Raw genomic sequence first — 22,779 nt, 5'->3', positions numbered from 1 at the left:
GGCAGGGGACATAATCCACGCTGGCCTCTTTCCCAGGCACATCACACTGGCAGGATTATTTATGGTTCTGACCCAGTGGGGATCCCTCTATTTGGGGAGGCTGCCAACCCACGCCCTTCTGAATGGGAACATCCTCGCACAGGGACAGAGGGGAACAAGCAGCATTTATGGGGCAGCACAGAGGAGAGAATGTGAGCTTTGGAGGCAGCAAACCAGACTCACATCCTGGCCCAGACACTTCCTGTGTGACCTTAAGCAAGTTGATTGACCTCTCTGGGTCTCAGTTTCCTCATCTGTAAAAATGTTTGGGCTGATGCCTATTGTATAATGTTGCTGTGCAGATTAAATATGCTATTAGTGGGGAAATGTGTACCTTAGAGGAAGGAAGCTCTCACTAAGTGGCAGCTGGTGTTATGATTTCTCTGGACCAAGTCCTGAGAGGGAGGTGGGCCCGCTGGCTGCCCTGCTGCATTGAAGCAGCAGCAGCAAGTATGGAAATACATACCCTTGCTACATAGGGGTGAATGAAATGAGTGAACAAATACTGGGCCCACCGCTCTGTAGAACCCAAGCCCTGCATTCCAGCAGCTTGGACCCTAAGGCAGCTGGTAACATGGCAGGAGGGACTGATTTTCTGGTCCTTGGTGTCTTGTCCAGAAGCAGCAGAATCTGGAGGTAATAACACTGGTCTGGGATTTGAAGACTCGAGTCCTGGTCTAATCTTGGGTGCTAATTATCCATAAGGTCTGGGGCAAGTGACCCACCCTTGGCACCAGCTTCTGTTTCTGTGATACAAGCAGGGGTGATCCTGAGGACCCTTTCAGGGCAATCATCTATGCATTCACTGCTATATCCCTGGGGGCCAGCACAGGGCCTGGCACAGAGTAGATGCTCAATAAAAGTTTGTTGAATGGGGGCTTCCCTGGTGGCACAGTGGTTGAGAGTCCACCTGCCGATGCAGGGGACACGGGTTCGTGCCCCGGTCCGGGAAGATCCCACATGCCGTGGAGCGGCTGGGCCCGTGAGCCATGGCCGCTGAGCCTGCGCGTCCGGAGCCTGTGCTCCGCAACTGGAGAGGCCACAACAATGAGAGGCCCGCGTACCGCAAAAAAAAAGAGTTTGTTGAATGAATGAGCAAAGCCTGCAAAGCAGTGATCTCTTTGGTCACTTTACTGCTCATTGATGGGGGATGTCCCCTGCACTGCCATCTCTCTTATTTGCTGGAAACACAGACTGATAAAAATAGTGGACGGAAAAGGGTGAAATTGTTGGTTTGAACACTACTGGCTTATCTGCGAATTTTCCTAGCTCTCCTGGCCCCCATCCTTCCAGAGTGCAGATTGGGCTTGTGGAAGAGAGGGTGATTTTGTGATCTTGCTTCCTCACAGGTTTGCCCAAGGGCTGGGAGATGGATTCCACCCAGGAAGGAGCTGTGTATTTCATCAAGTGAGTAAAATGGAGTTTCTTTCTGGTCTTGCTGTTGGTTCTACCTTTGTCTTTGTACCTGATGCCTCCTTGGGCAGGGAGATAGTTAAAGGGTCTTGCTGGAGGCCTTGCTTGGGTCTGTGAATGGCCAAGAGATGTCAAAGCTTCCAAGTGAGCACTGCAGATAAAGCCCAGGGTGTGTGCGTGTGTGTGTGTGTGTCTGTGTGTATGTTCGTCCAAGACAGCCAGTGTCAGTCATGGGAATTTTTCTGAGATGGGGTGGGGAGGGGTGAGTGGAGCTCTGGGCTGGGCTATGTGGGTGGGAGGGACAGAGTAGAAGAAAGAGGCTGTTCTAGAAGGAGATGAAGCGCGGTGTGTCATGAGAGGTGGGAAGTGGAGCTGGTTGGAGGGAAGGTGTGAGCCCGGCAGGTCAGGTGGTGGCAAGGTGGACAATGTCACTCTTGCCCTCCTGGATGCGGGCATTTGCCATCCTGGGGGTGGCGGGTGTGTGTCTGGGCTCTGTGTTCCCCTCGGGGGTTGGTCAGAGCCCTCTGTTGGCTGGGGTAGCCCGTGTTCTCAGCAACTTAAGGTACACCTGGGAAAGCTGCCTGGATGTAACCGTGGAAGCAGAAGACAGCTCCACATCTACCCAGCTAGACTTATTTCCCTCTGCCTTGGCCTGGGTCTCTCCACCCTCCAACCGGGCTGGGTCCTGGCTTTGTTCCAACGGGTGAGGCAGGCGTGCTCAGGCCTGCAGGGCTGGTGGAGAGCAGCTGCACGAACACCGGCGCCCGCAGAGGGAGCCCTCACCCAGCCGGCGAGGGAGAACCTCCTTCCCGCCCTCCCTTCCTCCTCGCCTTCCTTGTCTGTGCTATGAGAGGTCCTCTTTCCATCTCCCACCTCAAGACCAGCCAGCACTTACATCAACTCGGCTGTTAACCATATTCTTAAACAAAAACAACAACAAACATGGACAAATGATCCATTTTGGAAGTTGTTTTGATATGACATGGCTCTCATAGCCTGAGCTTTTCCTGAAATTGAGCCAAACTCCTTGCTTCAGTTAAGACTTACTTCTTTTCTCCTTGAAGATACCACCTTAGTATTCCTTTATGTGTGACTGGTTCTTGAGATCATTTATGAAGCACTTTCTTATTTATTCATTTATGGCTGTGTTAGGTCTTTGTTGCTGCGTGCGGGCTTTCTCTAGCTGTGGTGAGCAGGGGCTACACTTCGTTGCGGTGCACGGGCTTCTCATTGTGGTGGCTTCTCTTGTTGCAGAGCACGGGCTCTAGGCGTGTGGGCTTCAGTAATTGCAGTTCAGTAGTTGTGGCACGCGGGCTTCAGTAGTTGTGGCTTGCAGGCTCTAGAGCACAGGGTCAGTAGTTGTGGCACATGGGCTTAGTTGCTCTGTGGCATGTGGCATCTTCCTGGGCCAGGGCTCAAACCCGTGTCCCCTGCACTTCCCCCTGCGCCACAGGGAAGTCCCTTATGAAGCACTCTCACATGTTTTTTTTTTGGCTGCATGTCATGCAGAATCTTAATTCCCCGACCAGGGATGGAACCCATGCCCCCTGCAGTGGAAGCATGGAGTCTTAACCACTGGACTGCCAGGAGGTCCTGAACTTTCACATGTATTACCTCATCTCATCAGTCTTTAAAAACTACTATGGTCTGGCCTTGTTCCCCTCACTGCCCTCATCTCCCGCAACTGGGCAGCTGTGCTGATTTTCATCTTCTCCATCAGGCCAAACTCACTTTTACCTCAGGACCTTTGCATTTGCTGTTCCCTCTGCCTGGGTGCACTTTCCTCCTTTTTTTTTTTTTTTTTCGGTACACGGGCCTCTCACTGTTGTGGCCTCTCCCGCTGTGGAGCACAGGTTCCGGACGCGCAGGCTCAGCGGCCATGGCTCATGGGCCCAGCCGCTCCATGGCATGTGGGATCTTCCCGGACCGGGGCACAAACCCGTGTCCCCTGCATCGGCAGGCAGACTCTCAACCACTGCGCCACCAGGGAAGCCTACTTTCCTCCTATTTTGTACATCTGGCTCCTACTTAACATTGAGCTCACGTGTCATGTTCTCAGCGGACCTTTCCTGATGACCCCTCTGAAGTTCCCTCCTGCTCCTCCTTAGTCCCCCTTATTTTTCTTCATAGCACCTACCGCTACCTGAAAGGTTTTTTTTACGTATTCCGTTACTTATTTTATGGTTGGTGCCCCCCACTGCTGTGTCAACCCTGAGAGCAGATTCTGGCTATCTTGTGTTCCACTCTGTCCTGGAACCTTTCTGGCACAAGATAGGAACCCAATATTTGGTGCAATGAATGAATGAATGAAAAATGTTGGGAGATAAACAATAGAGGCATAATTAATTCCTCTCTACCAGCCCAGAGCATTCTCCTCAGCACCCCCAATTCAGCCTTTCCAGTCCTGAACTCATTGCCTTCCCATCACCAACTCCGGTTCCATCTTTGTCAGAAGTGCCACCAAAGCAGAACCTTCAGGCCCCTCCCCCGTAGGTCCTGTCAATTTTCCTCCTAAATATCTCTCAACCCACCCACTTCTCATCATCCGCATGGCCACCACCCAAGTTCATTGCCCACACGGGCTCTCACCTGGATCATTCTGCAGCTTTCCAACTCATCTTCCTGCCTCCAGGCCATACTGCTTGCAAGAGTGCTTTTTTCTTTCTTTTTCTTCTTTCTTTTTCTCTCTCTCTCCTCTCTCTCCCCCCACCCTGTCTCCCTCCCTCTCTCCCTCTTTCTCTCTCCCTCTCTCTCTCTCTGTCTCTCTCTGTCTCTCTCTATCTCTGGCTCTCTCTCTCTCTTTCATTTTGGCTGCACCAGGTCTTAGTTTTGGCATGCATGAGGGATCTAGTTCCCTGACCAGGGATGAAACCCAGGCACCCTGCATCGGGAGCACAAAGTCTTACCCACTGGACCACCAGGGAAATCCCAAGAGTGCTTTTTTCTACAATGCAAATGTGGTCATATCATTCTCCTTTAGACACCTTCCATGCTTCCCATCAGTTATAGGATAAAATCTAAATTCCTTTCTCAGGCACTTGAAAGGGCTTTGTAATCTGGCTCCGGCCCACCTTCTCCAGCCTCCCACCACACCCCATTTTGATAGACTAAATCGCTTGTGGTTCCCTTAGCACACACCTCCATTCCATGCCCCCAGCCTTTCTTAGTGGAATCCCTCCTCCAACATGGCTTGTGTCCACCTGTGAACACTTGCTCTTCCTTCAAGACTCTGCTCATGGTGTCACTTGTTCAGGAGAGCCCACCTGTACTGTAATTCTTTGTTTACACGTGTCATTTTCCCTAGATCAGTGGTTCACAAACTTGAGTGTGCATCCAAATCATCTGGAGGGCTTGTCAAACAGACTGCTTGGCCCCAGCCATAGCGTTTCTGATTCAGAGGGTCTGAGACTCTGCACCTCTAACAGGTTCCCGGGTTATGCTGCTGCTGCTGCCCTGGGGACCACACTTTGAGAACTACTGGTCTAGAATGAAAGCTCATCAAGGGCAGAGGGGACATAAGGTGGCTGTAAGGTCCGGAAACATAGACAATATGATTTCATTTTGTATTGTGATGGAATGTCAGCTATCCTATCATGCATTCGCATCATTCCCAGATTTGGTGGCCACTCTGCACACCAGGAGCAGCTGTGGCCACTCTCAGAGCTGAGAGCTTTACTACATTTACAACTCATTCAATCCTCGATCGGCTTTATGAAGGAGGTACTGTCATCTCTAACTGTTTGAGAAAGTAAGGAAAAAACCGAAACTGAGTAAATGCTTGTTCAATGTCATGAAGCTTATAGAAAGCAAAGCTGGGATGCAGCCTCACGTCTGCCTGATTTCATAGGCTGGGCTCTTTAGCATAATGCCACAGCTGCATCCAGCATCCTCAGTGCCTTGCTTGGACAAGGGAGGCATCAATAACCCCTGACTGAATGAGTGAGTGAGTGAATGAATGAATGATTCTGGCCCACTCTCCTTATTTTCACAGTTCCCTGCACAATCAATTCCTTACAAAGGTTTATGACATTCGGTTGGTGGGTGAGTTAGAAACTGAGGACCTCAGACATGGATCCCAAGAGGTAATAATAAAAGTCAGATATATAACTCGGGAAGCTGGTTTTCTCCTTCTTCTTCTCCTTCTTGTGTGGTTGAGTCAAATTTCAATGAGCAAATACTGATATTTGCCTGGGATCAGACAAGTATGATAATTGTGTGTCAATAAACTCTTTCCTTCATAGTGCTTGGGAGGTGATTCTCATGTTTCCACAGCTGATGTCATTGCTCAAGCCTGCCTGCAGTTTTAAAGGGGTCATGTACCAGAAAGAGTGGTACAGGGAGAAGAGAAAAAGCAAAGGGTTAAAATGTGGGTAACCCATTGCAAGCCTGTATGCATGTACCACATATGTCCACTGGAGGACACCAAAGCACACATGACCGGCCCCGCTAAGGCCTCTAAAGGGTTGGCTCAGTGGTGACTCCTCAGGCTGATTGGGTGGGTCCTTCCAGAGCTGATAGGGCCATCTTGACCATCCTCGGCCACATCTCAACCACTATGGGGCTGGTAGACTTCTTTCTGACGCTTAAAGATCTGGCTATGTAACACCCATCCCTGATTTTCTCTGGCCCCTGGCTCCTTCCCCTGCTTCCTGCTAAAGCAGCCAGCTATGGAACTTGCCAATTCTGTCTCCAAGAGTGCGTCTCTCTTCAGTTGGCAAAGAGAGCGATAAGGCAGGGGCGCTTTCTGCAGAGCCACACCCCTGATAACCCTTGTTCCCAATCTGGGCCCCACTGCTCCTCCCCACTGGTACGGTGCCCCCATGGGCCATGCCAGCCTGGCCCCTCCTCCATCTCAGGGAGTCCCACCCAGCCGCTGTCACTTCCTTGTTCTCGTCTGAATACTTCCTCCAAGAAGGGGCCAGAATGGGTTCTCTGCACCTGTGTCTCCGCTCAGTCGGGAGTGGCTCAGTGCTTTGCCAGGGTCTGTGGGGGGACAGGCGTGCAGGAGCCCAGGGCTCTGCCCCCAGGACTTGAGGGCTGGGCCACCGTGAGTCATCAATATAGACCCCAACCCATGGGACCCGCAAGGAGGCAGTGTCCCAGGAAGTACGGTAGAGCTTCAAGAGCTGTTCTATTGTCTCCAAAGGGCAGACAAGACAAAGGAGAAAGGTCCCAGGGCAGTAAATCTGCTAATTAGTGACCCAACTGGCTCTGCTTTCAGAAAGGCAAATAATACCCCAGAACAGTAAAGTATGAGACAGATGAAGAGAAAGGTGGTGCATGGTATGTGGCTCAGGGCAGAGAAGCCCCATTTGCAGATGAGGAAAACTGAGGCTCAGCAGTCAGGTAGCTTGTTCAAACTCCCTCAGCTGGTTGAGGATGGAGCTAGGGCTCAAACTCAGGTAGGTCCTGAAAGATAACTCATCATATGGGGCTCCTTTTTTCTGCTCCCCAGTTGGTACCTTCTTGCAGGAAGAGAGCCATCTGGACGTGGCCAGTGAGGAAAGGGCAGGGCATATTTGAGGGGTAACGAATCAATCAATTTAGTGGCCACCAAGACTTTGTGGTGAGGGGTGGCGATGACACTTGAAAGGCAGGGAGGACCCGAGTGTTTAGAGACTGTGAATCCCTGACTGAGAGTTTTGCACTTTCTCTGCCAAGTGCTGGAGGCCATGGATTCCAGAGCAGAGAATGGACAGAGTCACAGAGGCACTTTCTTTGGAATATTCTCCCTCACACCCCCTCCTCACACCCTCCCCACCTGAGTCTTTCAGATAAGTCTCGCTTCTCCTCTGCTGGTTAACAGAAAGAGAATTTAGATTTGGCGAAGGTCAACTATTTTCTCAGCTTCGCCTCATCCATCCTTGTTGGACCTCTAAGACTCTCCTGCTGCAGCATCTCCCCCGCCTCGCTCCCCAAAGCGAAGGCTCTGCTCCCACAGCCATCCTCCCTCGGCCTCTCATGCCCCCACAGATCTCCGAGAAGCATCAACACTTCTGGCTCTGGCCTCTTGGAGGACCCAAGGGACTCATCTGCAGCCCTTGCCCTCTGTCTGCCAGAAAACCCTCCCCGTAGGCCCATCTCCTGCCCTTTCCAGCTGTCTGAAGATTTTGTGGGATGGAGGCTGGGGTCCTTGTCCCCTTTCCCACCTTCTCTGTCCCCTCCTGGATGCTGTACTCTCTTGCCCCAGCCTTACTTCACTCCATTGGGTCTTCGAGGCCAGAGATCCCCCAGAGCTCTGTATCTTTGTCTGGCTGGGAGCCAGCTCTCCCCCGGCCTGTACTGGGCAGACTTGCCAAGTCCTGGAGAGCCGGGGCAGGTGGGTTAGGCTTAATCGGTGCTGCCTGCATTGGGCCTGCATCCAGGACTTCTCTGCCCCTTCAGCTGGGTTGAACTCAGTATCTCAGCCGTGGTGGGGTGTGACCTAGGGATCCCCGTCCCCACTACAGCTGCAGGCAAGTGCATGCTATTCTAACCTGGAATCCCCAGCTCCAGCCTGGCCTGCTCTAGGGTGGGAAGGGTGGTCATTCCAGTAGCTCCCTCTGGGGTGTGTGGGAGAGGGGTGTAGATCAGATCCCCTTAACACTCCCCTTCCCCCGCTCCTCCTGGACCCTGGGAGGAACTCTGTGCTCCTGTACCTTCCATAGTAGATTCTTTTTAAAGATAAAGGCTTCAGTTGGTGAAAATGAAACTTACGCTCAGATCACATTAAAAGAGACCCATGGAGAAGGGAAATAGTTGTATTTAGGTGAAGAGAGGCTTATTTTTAAAAAATCAAGTTCATTCAAATAAACATTCAGGAAAGATCTAATAATCGTGTGGGTGGGTGCTGGCAGCTGCCCTTATCTAGCCCCTGCTTACTGAAATATTTCTTTGTTCAGAAGTGACCCCAGGAACTCACTGGGGTCTCCAGCTTCTGGGTCTCAGGGGCAGGTAGGACTGAGACCCGGTGAGCCTGCCTGGAAGTTCCCGTGGGAATACTCCATTTTCTTTCCATCTTTCTGATCCTGGCTATGAAACTCAGTGTTTCTCCTGCACTTACTTATTGCCACAGAGAATCTTTCCAGCATCCACAGAAACGTGAAGAGAAGGAAACTGAGGCAGAGAGAGAGGGGGTGGGGGGAAGGGAGAGAAGAAGGGAGAGAGAGAGATCTCTGAATGGCATGGGCTTTTCTACAGCAGAAACAGGGCTGAAATCCTATTAGCTGAAGCCCTCCTTTCTGCCTCTGACCCTCAATAATGCAAAACACAGGTACCCCCAGCATCCTTGCCCAAGGTCATTGGAGACCAATTTGGGCTGAGGACCTAGAAGGTCCTGACATCTTGTAACGGACTCCAGTCAGCTCCAAACATGATTTCTTTAAATTCGCTGTGTGGGGTGGGGGGATGTGAGGGCACTAGGGCTCTGGCCAAGGCCTCCTGACACCCAGAGACACGCCCATCTCTTGGGTAGACAGCCATGGAGACAAAAGACAACCACAGGCAGGCATGGTGAGGCCGCAGATGCCAGCCCCCTGGGCAACTTCTGGTTCCCTGTGCTCTGGTGGGAGGACTGCAAAATGCAGCTTACACAGACGGTGGCCCAGATCCCCTTTGGGGGGCAGTCTCATCGCAGTGGTGGAAGGCCAGGAAGGCTGTGCTGAGGTACTCTGTTCTCACCCAGGCAGGCAGCATGGGTGGTTAACAGATTGTCGCTGGTGTGGATGGAGTTAAAGCTTTCTGGGGACTATTTACTCCTGATCCTAAGTGACAGCTCGGGGAGGGAGAGTCACGTGGCCCTGAAATCCCCTCGGGAGACGATGGAGCATGCCCAGCTGCTTCTGCCTGGGAAAGATACTGGATTCTGCAGTCACCACAACAGCATCCTCTCCCTGCGCCAGGGACCTGCCAGCTGGAGAGATGACTGATTAGACCACATCAGATCTGAGCCCTGCTCCTCAGAAGGGGGCCCCAGGGGTGGGGAGGAGGACCCCAGCTGGCCTCAGCTGGGGGGAGGGGCGCCTGAGGGCTCGGAGAGTTACAGCTTTTCAGCGCCGGACTCACACCTCAGAAGCCGGTGAGTCTGTTTTGATGCATCATATAGATGAGGTGGGAGGAGGAAGGTTGGGCTCTGGTCAGGGCTGGCAGCCCGCCCGCCGCCGTGTGAGTCTGGGTTGCTGGCACTGCGGAGCCACTGCCTTCCGCATCCCTCATTCTTGGCAGTGATACTTAGGGATCATGGATGCTGAGAATGTTAATTATAGCCCTCTCTGTGCCCCCACCCCCACCTCCAGAACCCCCAGTAGGGGCTAATGTTGTCTGAATTTATCACATTTGAACCGCATCTCCTGAGTGAGGCCAGCTTTGGGGCTGCCAGCTTCCTAGGGTTCAGCTGGGGCCCCCAGCCTGGCTAGAGCAAAGAGGCCAGCCCCACCCTGCTTCTAATCTTGCCAGAACAGTGAGTTTAAGGCCAGCAGGAAGGAGAGATGGGGGTGTGGTCTGGGGGTCAGGCTCAGGTCAGCCCCAGGGACCCACCTCCTCAGTGTGGGAGGGGTCAGGGTGTGTCTTTTATGGGTCAGAGGTTGGGGCTTGGGGCTGCTGAGGCTCTTGAATTCCTAGGAGGCGTCTGACCTCTGGGGTCTTGGGTTTAGCCCTGAAGGAGCTGGAGCCGGATTTGTGAGCATGGGGGGATGGGTTTTATAACGGTAGGGCCAGGCTGCAGCTAGCAGAGCCTCGGGCTTATTGTGTGAGGCTCTGGGCAAAGGTTGAGGAAGTGGCAGGGTGGGGTGTTGAAAGGTAGAGTGGGGGCGCTGAGGGGGAGAGTTAGACGGGAACGATGGAGGGAGAAGAAGGGAGGAGAGGCTATAGGCACCTCCATAGGGGAGATGCTTCTTGCAACCACAGGCAAGCGGCGGAAGGGAAGAGAGGGGGCTGGAACCTGGAACCTGGGAGGGCCAGGGATGGGAGAGCCAGGAACGAGGGAGCCAGCCCTAGGGCGCAGGGCTGGGGCGGTCTGAGCGACTGAGGGGAAGGTGGTGGGACGAGGATGGACTCAGAGTCAAAGGGGGTCACGGCCTTCAAGGCTTGGCAGCTCCTTCCCAATCCCTATAGTCCCCTCACCCACAGTCTGGCTCCCCTGAGGGTCTCCTGCACGTGGGGGTGGGAGCCCCGGTTGGACTGTCTCTGCCTGAGCCTGCTGTCCAGACGGCCACAGGGACGTCGCCGGCAGCTGCCCTACGAATCCCCTAAATTCTGGCTTCCAGGCGCCTCTGCAGGAAGCGGAGCTTGGGGGATCCTGCGGGCTCCCACCTCAGAGCGCTGCATCTCAGCTCGGGCAGGAGATGAGCAGATTCCGCTGGCAGAGCGCAGGTGGGAGGGAGGCCCCACAGAGGCCCAGCCTCTCCTCCCGCCCCCTCGCACAGACGCGGCCTCCCTGGAGGAGCCAGACAGTGGCCCGAGGCTGGAGCCATCTCCAGGTGGGGCGGCCGAGGGGCGAGCCTGGCACTGCCTGACAGAAAACAAGCGCTCTCTGTGTCCTCAGCAGGGCACAGAGTGCTAGGCTGCAGATACGAATTATTAAAAGTCCTTGGCTTTCCAGTCAGCGGCGAGGTGCTAAATGTGTTAGCGCGGCGGTGTAATTAATCCTGGCTGCGGCTGCACAGGCTCGAGACAATGGGGGCCTTTTTTTTTTCTTTTGCCGGGCTTGGCTTTTTTTTTCCTTCTTCACAGAAAGGTGATGGTGCAGGACGCATTACACAGATAATTACTTTTAACGTGTCTGCCTGGATTATTGAGTTGGATTCTTCCTGCTCGGTGGAAATGAAGTAATTACCGAGGAAGTCAGTGAGCAGGCAGCCGCGTGGCCTGGGCTGACACACGGCCTGATGGGCCTGAGCCCGTTTCCTCTGTCTTCCTCCCTGGCCTGCTGTGGGTCCCCTGAGGCCTTGGCACTGAGCCTGTGGGCCCCGCAGAGGAGGCTCAGGAGGAGGGAGCTTGCAGCGGGGCGTCGGGTAGAGCTTGCTGAGCAGTGGGGGCTGCGGCCGTAGCAGTGGGTCCTGGCTTTGAGAGGTTTCCCACGGTGTGCTGAGCTCTGGGCTGAGGTGCTTGGACATCAGTGCATTAGTGAGATGACTTTGGCAGGCCAGTCTCCAACCAGTTAAAAAAAAGCCCACATATTTAGTGAGGAAAGAACACACTTTGGGAAACATTTAAAATAAACAGTGAGCAGAGAGGAAGCGCGTTGAGGATAGGCCGAGTGGGACCCTTTCCTTGGCAATCACTCAGTCCACATGGGCTCCTGCTCTGCGCCCACAGCTCCAGACGCCCTCCAAGCCCAGACCAGCCCTCTGTGGCCTCCCTGAGGGGAGCATCATCCTCCCCTGGATAATTCCAGCGACGGGGAGTTCATTACCTCACCAGGCTGCCTGCTCCAAGGTTAGAACATTCTATATGGAATCAAATCTGCCCGCTTCTGTGTTCTGCCCTTTGGTTTTGATTCTTTGAAGCAGCGCAGAGCAAGTCAGCTCTCTTTCCCACAGCGATAAAGATGGTTTTCTTCATATTTAAAATAGTGTATAATAGCCTTTGGATGTAATGTATTTTATGTAATCATATTCGTATCGGACATTTAGGTGGTTCCCCTTATTTTCCTTTTACAAATAACACAACGTGGTCATTTTTGTGCATGAGGCTTTTCCTGTATTTTGGATTATTTCCTTGGAATAAATCCCAAGACATAGAATTAATGTGATGGAGGGTATACCTTTAAAAAATTATTATTCTGTGAGTATAAAAGTAGTACATAGTTATTAAAAATGTAGAAAAACACATAAAGAAAAGATTAAAATTATGTGTAATTCTCTCAGAAATTTAGTGTATAATTTTAACATTTTGGTGTATATATGTTTTTATGAATTCATGCACAGACATGTGACTATATTTATCATCAAAATACTGTTAAAATTTTGGACCAAGCATATATTTTTTTCACTTAAATAAAAAGCATTTTTCCACGTCATTATTCTTTTACAACATCATTTTAAGTGACTGTCTGGTATTTCATTATATGCCTATTCTATTTATTTGTTTGTTTAATTGGCCCCTATGTTAAACTATGTGTTTCCAGTTTGTCATTTTTATAAACAATGCTACAGTGAACATATAAATATCTGAATCTTTACACATATCAATGATTGTTTTCCTTAGGTTACATTTCCAGAAATGGAATTCCTACATTTTAAAATATTTTGACATATTTTGCCACTTCCTTGTTCGAAAGTACTAATTTCCATTCCCAGCAGCTGCGTATAAGAATGCCTTTTTTTGCATGAGCATCAGCATTGACAGTTATAACTTTTTCACTGTTTTAATTTATTGTTTTAACCCATTTGTTTGATTAGTAGTGAGTTTTAAAATTTTAAAAAGAGGTTTTAAAGTATGAAGGGTCCATCTGCTGTCATTTGTTTGTTCAAGTCTTTGCCTTTTCTTAAAAAACAATTTAGTGCAGTTGTCTAGATCACAGTTATGGGGCCAAACTCAGGTTGAATCTGGGCTCTGCCACTTACCAGGGATATGGGCTTGACCGTGATTTAATCTCTCTGTGCCTCAGTTTCTCCATCTGTAAAATGAAGATAATAATGTACCTTATCTCATAGACTTCTTGTGACGATAAATGAGGTCACATATGTAAACCACATAGAATCATGCTGAGCAGAGTAAGTGATAAATGTGTTTGTTATTATATTACTATTGTTGATTTGCATGAGAAACATATATATCTGAAGCCAGTATCATGATTCCCCTCCCCCCAAATCCCCCAAGTCTCCGTGTTTGAGGCTAGATGCCTCCAGTGACCACCACACCCTTCCTCAAACTCTCCTGTTGCTTCACCCCAGGTTTGGTCTCACCAGCACAGAGCATAGTGAGACAGCCACTCCCCATTCCCAGGGTAATTCCCTGGAATGTCACACTCTGTAGCTTCTTCTAGCAGGTGCCTGAACAAGGGAGTTTGGCTCCTCTGGTGTCTTCTGGCTCCCCTCCTCCAGCTGCCCAGTCCCACTGCCCAACCCCTCACACACTGCCAGGTGCACATCCTCTCTTGATCCCGGCAAACCTACCCAGGCTGTTCCCCATTCCTTTGAGCCTTCTTTGCACTTTCCAAAGTAGCACTAGCTGATCTGATAAACTAATTCTGGTCCATGTGTTAATAAGAGAGAGTCAGTGCACTGCCTGCTGGGGTGTAGAGAGAATGCCCAGCTGGAATTTGAAGACATGGATTCAAATCCTGGTCCAAATTAGCAACTGTATGATTTGTAGCAAATTGCTTAATCTCGCTGAGCTTTTGTTTCTTGGTCTGAAAAATGGGGTTAGTATCACTATCTGCTTACCTAGTTATAGGCTAGATAAGTAATATATATGAAAGTGATTTTTAAACTGCAAATAATTACACAAATGTCAGTTATTATTAGACATGGTATTTGAACAATGTATATCAGAAGGCAATGCTTTAACTCAAAGGTCAGACAGATGCCGAGGTGGGTCAGTAGGAAATATGTTTAGGGCAGATGGTATCCAGGGTGACTGTCAAATCCTCCCAGGTCATTTAGTCTCTGTAAAGGGCTGGTCCTTATTGTGTGAACCCAGGATATAGGGCTGGGCAAGTCAACAGTGATCTGACAAGCATGGATGGATGCTGAGGCTTTCCTCCCGCGGGGCTTGGGAACCCCCTCTGTGTGGGAGGTGAGGTCCCTCCCTAGCTCTGACATCACCAAGTCCACTCAGTCTGGCTCATCATTACCTGAGAACCCAAGTCTATAATTGCAGGTGCCAATTTGCTTTTAATTAGCCTAATGCTTGCGATTAGCTTGTTAAATTCAACCTGGCCTCTGGTGGTGAGGTTATTTTTCTGATTTTGCTTGGTTCCTGGGTCCTCATTAGCATCAGTGGGCTATCCACAGACTGCAGGCCAGCCCGCTTGCCTCTCCAGAAAGTGCAGCTGCCTAGCTGGGGAATTGAAGAGGTCATAGCAGGGAAGGAAAATCTGCTTTTGGTGAGGAGGGATGGTGGGGTGGGAAGGTGGGGTGGGAGTGTCCTGATGGAAGTATAGTTAGCCTTGTTGGAATCACAAGTGAGGTCCAGAACCCAGGTTCCTTCATTCTAATCCAATGTTCTTCTGCTTCTGAGCCTCAGTTTCCCCATCTCTAAAATGGGAGTAATAATTCCTGCCCTGCCTGCATCACTGAGGTTCAAATGAGTTAATGTAGGAAGTGGGTGTGAATGTAAAGCAACATGAAATTGCTTTATCACATCAAATGTGGAAGTTCTTTAGAATTAGACAAATGGTCCCAGTGTCCCTGGACACTAGTTCCTGGTCACTTCTCATGATGTCACATAATTCCTGATTCCATTGTCTTCTTATCTTGTTCACTGTCCCCCAAACCATGGGTGATTTGAAGGCATTGGCACATATCAGGGGCTCGATAAATGTTGGTTGGATATGTAAAGATTTGGAGGGGAAGGAGTTTGGTCCAAGGAATAGGCAGTGGGGAAACAGTCATGAGAAAGCCTTTGATGGCAGTGGTGGGGGGCATTTATTTCCTGTCCTCCTCAGGCATGCACCCCCACTCCACTCCACTGGGCTGCTTCAAGGCAAGAGATAGTCTTATTTGTTTTTGCCTTTGTGATGTTCCACACAGAGCCAGGCACATAGCAGTTGTTTGATAACTGCTTTTTGACTGACTGAATGAATGAATGAGACAGGGTAACGTGGTAGAGAGAGCATGGAATTAAGGCAGATGAACAGGACTTGGAATACCAGCCCCATTACTTCTGGCAAACATTTACTGTATGCTCATTATGGACCAGGTACTAGGTTGTGAAAATGAATTTTTAAATTCACAGTCTAGTAAGGGAGCAGACGTGTGTGCAAATGATTGTCCTGTATATGATAGAGACATATGTTGCATTTGTTGGTGGCCAAGGAAGAGAGCGATAGACTCTCCCTGGAGAGTCAGGAAAGGATTCCTGAGGAAGGGCCTGAAGCTGGGTCTCGTCAGTTTGGGAAAGTTGCTTAACATCCTTGAGTCTCAGTTTCCTAAGCTATTGTGTGAGGAGACTAAAACCTCGTTTATGGAGGTGAGGATGAAATGAAATAAAATAATATAAATAAGACATCTGGCACCAAATAATCTTTTAATAAATGTTAAAAATGTTTTCTTGAAGCCGGGCTGGGTACTTGGAGGAGGTGCACTAGCCAGGGGCTCAAGGAATTTCAGAAGCTGATTTGTACAGCTTCATTTTAGCTCTGCAAGTTAATACCTGTGTGACCTTGAACAGGTTCCTTAACTTCTCCAAGTCTCAGTTGCTGTGTCTACCAAGTGGGGATAACAAGTTTGTTATCTGGATCGATGGAGAGACTTCAGGCAAGGTACCTGGAACACGCTTGGCACATAATAAGTCCTAGGAAATAGTAGCTCTTCCTTGTTATTATTACCAGCGTACATCATGGAGAGACTCCGTCTGCACGCTGACACACACATGTTGCAGGCATGCTGATTCCCAGATATGCTCAGAAAGGGAGGAGGGTGAGGGGGCCCAGGGTTAGGCTGGGTGATAGCCAGTTGCTGCTCATTCTGAGAAACCTTCCTCAAGGTGAGGTGACCAGAATTCTGCTGAAAAGTTTGGAGGCTACCAGCCTTGTGTGAGAGAATTGGGTAGGTTGGTTATAGCTCTTGCCCCCAGCGGGGGGAGGCTGTCTCATGGGAAACTAAGAAGTAGCCCCCTAACAGCAGGAACTTAATTCCCTCAGGCACGTAGGCCCCTCAGTCTGGGCCATTCCTGCAGGCAACATCCTAATGGCTCTGTCGCCGGCCGGTCCCCGACCTTCCTAAGCAAGGCAGCCTGGCGGCCATGCTGCGTTGCCATGGTAACTGGCAGCCTCCCAGCTGGGTTGCCCTGGTAACCAGTTAGCTGGTATGGGGGGGGGATGGTGAGCTAGGGGGAATCAGCCTCAAAAGAGGCAGAGAAGGACAAGGGTGGGACCAAGAGGAAGACAAATCCCAGATGCCCCCAGCATAGCCCTCTTCTCTCTCCCTCGTGGGACTGGGAAAGCCAGAGAAAGGCAGGTAGGAAAGGATGTTGTGTTGTTTCCTGCCATGTGTGTATGTGTATTTTGTGGTATGAGTCATCTTGGGCAATGCAGGACGTTTGGAAGATTTGATAGGGCAGTGCAGGAGCTCTCTCAGGCCGTGACAAAGGCAGCGAGTCCCAGAGAGGGAGCCGTGGACTGTCCAAACCTAGGTCTCCATCCTGGTCACCCCACCCCTGGACAACTTAACTTCTTTGAACTCCAGTTTCCTCATCTGTAAAATGTTAACACGGACCTTCAGGGACATTGTCTGGGACAGTGCCTGGCACTGTCAATGATGGTTCCCCCCTCACCTTCCTCGCTGATTTTCTATTCATTGGATGCTTTCCAGCCTGTGAACAGCTTGTATTGGAGGCCAACCCTAGTCCTAGCCCAGCACAATGGGGGCAGGGGGTGGGAGAGTTGGAATTCTTGAGAACCCAGAGACATGGCTGTCAGCCTCAAGGAGTTTACCATCCCAATCTTCTGAGGGCAGGAAGCAAGTTTATACAGGTGGGAACATTTGCAAGAAAGTTTTCAAAGTAGGACCTAATCGAAATTTTGACTGCCACCAGCAGAAATACATTTTTCATCACAGCCCAGCAAACACGTGTGCGATACCCTTACTGTGTGTGGTGCATGCTTCGTGTCATATTTGAGTCTAGTCTGGTCTATTTGTTTTAAAAAAAGATACCTTGACCCTTCGGCTGGATTTCATACCCACTTTTGGGTCACTACCTTCAGTTTGAGAAACACTGTGAGAGAATCCTAACTAAAGCTCCTCAGGCATGTATAGGACCTCGGGCTTCTCCCACCTTCCATGTGTGAGGTTGTCTGGTTGGATCCTTACAGTTGCAATCTGTGAGGTAACTGAGGCTCAGAGATCATATGACCTACCCAGGGTCGCAGATCAGAGGTCATACGATTGGCCCAGGGTCGCAGGGGCAAGGCTTGAAAGGGGGTCTTTGTGCTGAATCTGTTGCCCATTTTCATTCTTGCTGCAAGAGGAATTGGAGGATTCTTCTTACAAACAGAGAAACCAGGCTCTAAAGATCCCAAATGAGGGCCTAGAGCTGAGCCTAGGCCTCCGTCCCTCTTGTCTGCTGGATGCCGAGGGTGCTGTGAAAGATGAGGCTGAGCCTGAAGCGGTCTGGGTGCTCCCTCTGTGTCTGTGAGGGAGAAGGGGCAAGGAAGGGGGTGGGCCTGTCTGCACTGAAGCCGCCCCCCACGAGCTTTCCTGGGCGCTGAGCCTGTGTCAGGGTCCTGGGACTGCCTACAGGCCCAGGCTCCTGGGAGATTTTCTGATAGGAAAGCCTTAAGCGAGGCCCAGGAAAAACCAGTTTTTAATTGTCCGTCTCCAGCGGGACGAAGGAAGTAACAGCAGGAGTCCGGTCAGGTACGGCCTCGACCACAGAGTGGGCTCAGGTCGGGGAGCGCTTAGTACCCAGAGGTGAGGAGTGCTGAACCCCAGGAGCACCGTCCCGGGCAGAAGGCTGCCCCTGTGAATACTTGTGACAGATTCACGATCAGGCCCAGAGTAAGAATCAGAGTGTGTGGAGTTCACAGGGCTCGGTTCCGTTTTCAGCTGTGCTGTGAGAACGTGGCTGTTTCTCCGTGTCCCAGGGCCTGTGTCTCCCGTCCTGGAGGTGGGCCAGTCCTCCTCTTCCGGCGTGGACTTTGCCCTTTGCAAACAGCAGCAAGGAGCCCACAGCTGAGGCGCTTCGTTTCCGTTTGGGTGTGTTCCCTTTGCAGCGTCTACGCAGCCCCTCCTGCACAGGCTGCCTGGTGTTGAATGGAGGCCTGGGGAGCAGTGGTGGGGCTGCAGCTGTGGGAGGAGAGGGCCGGCTTCAAGCCTCTGCCCTGGGTGGCCAAAGTGATGAGCATCCGCGACCCCAACCCCGCATGGCCAGGCTGCTGGATTCAGGGCCTTGGGCCAGGGCAGTGGGTATGTGACTAGGAATTCTGCTGGGGCTCAAGTGGGGGTGTGAGGCTGGGTGAATAGAGGTTGAGAGATGCTGGGTTTCCAGTCAGGAGAATTGATGCCTTGGGATCATATAAGGAGACCGTGTTCAGTGCTTGAAGATGAACTGATTAACGTGGGAGTTAGATGAACATGTGTCTTGTGAGATGAACTGATTCACGTGGGAGTTGGATGAACATGTGTCTTGTAGGGACCCCTTATCTCTGCATCCGTGTATTCTGTGTATGCCCAGTATGCTCTATACTAGCTTGTCCAGGGCGACTTGATTAACACTTTTTACTTATGAAGAATCTAATATTTCTGAGATGATGGGCTGCTCATCCAAGACCACGTTGAGAAGTGGGGGAGGAATCAGAATTGGGATTTATGGTTTTCTGCCCCTCGTGTGACCCAAGTTTGAATGCATGCATATTAGCCAGAGATAGTGAGCTAATGGAGATGGGAGTGAGAGGGGGGGAAGATGTGATTATTTTCCTCTGCTTTGTTACGACACCCCCAACAGTCACGGCTCATTTTCGGCCTCTCAGGGCTGCCCCGCTGGCCTTCCCCAGGTGCCCTGACCCTGTGTCCTGGGAGGGGCAGGAGGTAGATGCTTCCTCTGGAGGAGTGAGGGTGTGTGCATGTGTTACTTACAGGTTCATGTGCATGTAGGAAGGGGCTGTCAGTTGCTGGCAGCCCTTCAGACCATGTAGAAAGAAAGTCACAGAGATGCTGAGGAGAAGGCTTGAAGGCAGAGCTGAGCTGCAGGGGGAATCAGGGACCATATGCGGTGCCGGTCCTTACAGCTCCCTTGGCCCGCATAGTGCTGGAGGAGGGCATTATCTAACCAGGCAGCAGCTCCTCCAGGAGCCATAGCCTCCTTTAGCAGTGCGGGCCTTCTCTGAATCCAGAAACCAATGTCCTCATTTAAACCAACTTAACCCTCCGGTGGCAGCCGGCAGGGCGGGCTTAGCTCATTCTCTTCTTTCCCCTGTACTCTACTCCCAGGTGTTTCTGCCCTTCCCCAACATCCCCATCATTGTAGTTACTTTCCGTGTGTGTGTGTGTGTGTGTGTGTGTGTGTGTGTGTGTGAGAGAGAGAGAGATGGGGGAAGTTGGGTGAGCTTACTTTTCCTAATGCCTCTGATCCCACTATTAAGGTCAAGTGATTCAGCCCAGAAAGGAGGGTTTGTGTAGGGAACCTGCCGCAGGGGCAGGGAGCAGGGCATGGGGCGAGAGAAGAGGGTACAGGAGGGATCATGGTTGATGCTGCTGTCCTGTTCAGGGTGATGCTTGTCACACCAGCCACATCCGTCAGCTCTTAGGACTTGTGCTGTGGGTGAGGCTATACCCAGGGCAGCACGCACATGGGTTCTGAGGGGGACCAAGATGTAGATCCCACAGACCTGCCTCATGGCAGCAGATCCCAGATGTGAAGAAAGCAGGCAGAAGAGGGAGAAACTGAGACCTCCGGCACAGTGGCGATGGGGAGTGTGGAGAAGGCTCCCAGTGGAGGGAAGCCTTGACGGGGTTGGGGCCGAGGTCTGAGACAGGAAGCCTGGATCGGATGGACAGGGTCAGGCTCAGTTACGTGTTGATGGGCTGCCTCTGGTCAGCTGTTCTGGAGGCAGAGTGGCAGAGTATGGCAACTTAGAGAGTGTCTAGACCCCAGAAAGTACTCCCTAGAATTCTAAACGGAAAACATCCTGATCGGGCCCAGCATCTTCCAAATCTGGTGTTGTCAGAACCAAGGCCAGGCCATCAACACTTGTGTACTTATTAAGTTATATTTTCAAAAGTGTCCTTTCATTGGCTGAAACAGCCAGTTGGAAATAGAAGTTGCTCTGAAATATTTTCTTTCACATATGTCTTTCTGATAAATTTGTATTTCCCCACAGTAATTAGCATAGTGTCTTGAAATAGTAGGTGCTTGATACATACCTCTCCCCACCTTCCCTGGGCATTATCCTTGGGATGGGGCAACATGCAAGACAGTAAGATAAGAAGATGGTCTCAGCCCAGGTCCTTTTATGGGCTGAGATTTCAGATGATTTCTCTTCCTTCTGGTTTAGAGCCAGTCATTGGCTGAAGGATTTGCAGGGTGGAGTTTGATCGTATTTCATCCACCCTTCTCTGCCTTTCCTGTTGGAGACGTGGCTTCATCACTCACTTCTGGGGTACTTGGATAATGTAGATAAGATGCTGGCCCAAAGTATAATTTGGGTTAGGAAACACTGACCTCTTTCATACTTTTTATGATGACTTTCTATATTCTTAATTATCTCTTTGAGAAGGAGTGAGCTATTTTCAGCCAGTTTAGAGGAGTTTATCACTCCCAGAAGAACCTCCTGAGATGATAACAGGTCAGGGGAAGGAGGTGTCAGCAGGAGCTCCTTTGCATATTTGCCATAATCCTTCCTGTGGCTCAGTTTACAGGCATCCTAGGCAAGTTGTAGTCTGGGCATAGCTGTCACTTTCTCTCCATCATATACACCGGAATCTGTGGGCAAGTCTGGGCTAAATGTACCTCATTATAAACTCTGTGCTCGGATGTCAGAGCCTGTTTTTCCAGGTGGAGAGACCAAGACAGGAGAGGGACCTAGAGTCTCAGGCTTGGAAGCAACCTTTCATTTGGAAGCAACCTTTCATTTGGTCCAAACTTCCTCCAGATAGCAGCACCCCAGACTTGTGGTCAGCCAGCACCGCTTGAACCCCCAGTAACTAGGAGCGCTGCTCTGTGAAGCAGCGTTTTCTATTGTTGGACAGCTTCAACTCACATCCTTCCTTGATGCTGAACTCAAACTTTTCTTCCTACCATCCACCCTTTGGTTCTAGTTCAGCATCCTGGCCATCCTGATCATTCTTTTCTGAGCTCACTTTTGTCATCATTTCAAGAGTCAGACCAGTGTTAAGAGACAATATGAAACAGTGGGAAAACATAGGCTCCAGGATTCATCTGCCTGAGTTTGCACCTGGCTTCACACTCAGCAGCTCTGTGACCCTGGTTATAATCCTAACCTCTCCAAGCCTCAGTTCATCCATCTGTAAAATGTGGATAATGATGGTACTTACCTCATAGAGTTGTTGAGAGGGCTAAATGAATTAACACATGTAAAAGGCTTTACAACAGGGCCTGGCAACTACAAGCCACTCTGTGCATGGTAACTTTTTATCTTCTCTTAAAATAAATTGTCTAGAATTGAACAGAGTATTCCAGGTGTGGTCTGTTCAGCGGGACTCTGATGCCGTCTACTTGACCATCTCTTTCTATTACATCAGACCCAGTTTGCAAATCACCGGTGTTTAAATTGGGCTCATTGTGCCGAAATCCTCAGGTTATTTTCCCGTGGACAGCTGCTAGGTTTAGGTCTCCCCTCTTCTACATAAAAGATGTGATCTGCTTTAGAGGGAAGGCCAGTGTCAAGGGGAGCCCAGAGCGTCCCTTCACATTTGTTCCAAACACACATGAACCCTCATTGATGCAGTCTGGTTGTTTTTATAATGCTACTCTATATCTGGTGTTCTATTTGGAAAATACCTTGACCCACACTGGTCTGAAATAAAATCCCCCCACCCCCACCATGGGTCTTTTCTCTCTCAGTGGGTCTCTTTCACTCTTCTCTGCTCATCTGATGCACACTTGCTTATCAAGGGAACTGAGCTGAGCAAGTATCGTTGGAACTTCCTAACCTCCAAATTCAGCTCCACCACTTCTCAGGGTTCCCGGGATATAGGGGAAGGGACACAGATGCCCCAAACATATTCAGAGTGCCTGGCTTCACAGGTAAACCTTTGAGGCCCTGTAAATCCTTACTCTATAAGCCAGCTGCCTCTACATCATCTGGGAGCTTGTTAGAAATACAGAATCTCAGGCCTCACTCCTGACCTACACAATCAGAATCTGAATTTAACAAGATCCCCTAGGAGTTTCATATGCACGTTAAAATTTGAAGGGTACTGCTCTACATTATTCAACTTGGGGTAGAAATGAGGGTGAGGTGGGGAGAATTCTGTCTTCCAAGATCTTGAAATCAGTCTTACTGACGAGGCTTCTAGGGACAGGCATAAAACTATTTCCAGGATGTTTGATCATTAACTGCCTACATGCCCTGTTTGCCTCTTGGACTGCCAGTAATAGGGTTTTTATAAAACACTCATGCATTTTTAAAAATATATAGACTGTATCTGTGTTTCTCCATTTTATTAGTAACAAGCTGTTGAGCATATTTCAAAGCTTTGAAGTATATGTACAATTGGAATCTTT

The 22,779-nt window shown here is 50.3% G+C and overlaps 1 protein-coding gene across 1 annotated transcript in view; it reads left to right on the top strand.

Annotated features, from left to right (window-relative positions):
- Nucleotides 1-22,779, top strand: part of PLEKHA6 (pleckstrin homology domain containing A6) — a 136,289-nt gene that overhangs the window by 7,431 nt on the left and 106,079 nt on the right. The window contains exon 3 of the mRNA XM_073802048.1: nt 1,389-1,446. Within this exon, the coding sequence (XP_073658149.1) occupies nt 1,389-1,446 (58 nt within the window). The remainder of the gene's footprint in view (nt 1-1,388; nt 1,447-22,779) is intronic.

The sequence above is a fragment of the Tursiops truncatus genome, chromosome 1 (genome assembly GCF_011762595.2).
Source record: "Tursiops truncatus isolate mTurTru1 chromosome 1, mTurTru1.mat.Y, whole genome shotgun sequence".
Lineage (NCBI taxonomy): Eukaryota > Metazoa > Chordata > Mammalia > Artiodactyla > Delphinidae > Tursiops > Tursiops truncatus.
The sequence above is the reverse complement of the archived record's forward strand: the minus strand, read 5'-3'. Positions and strand labels throughout refer to the sequence as shown.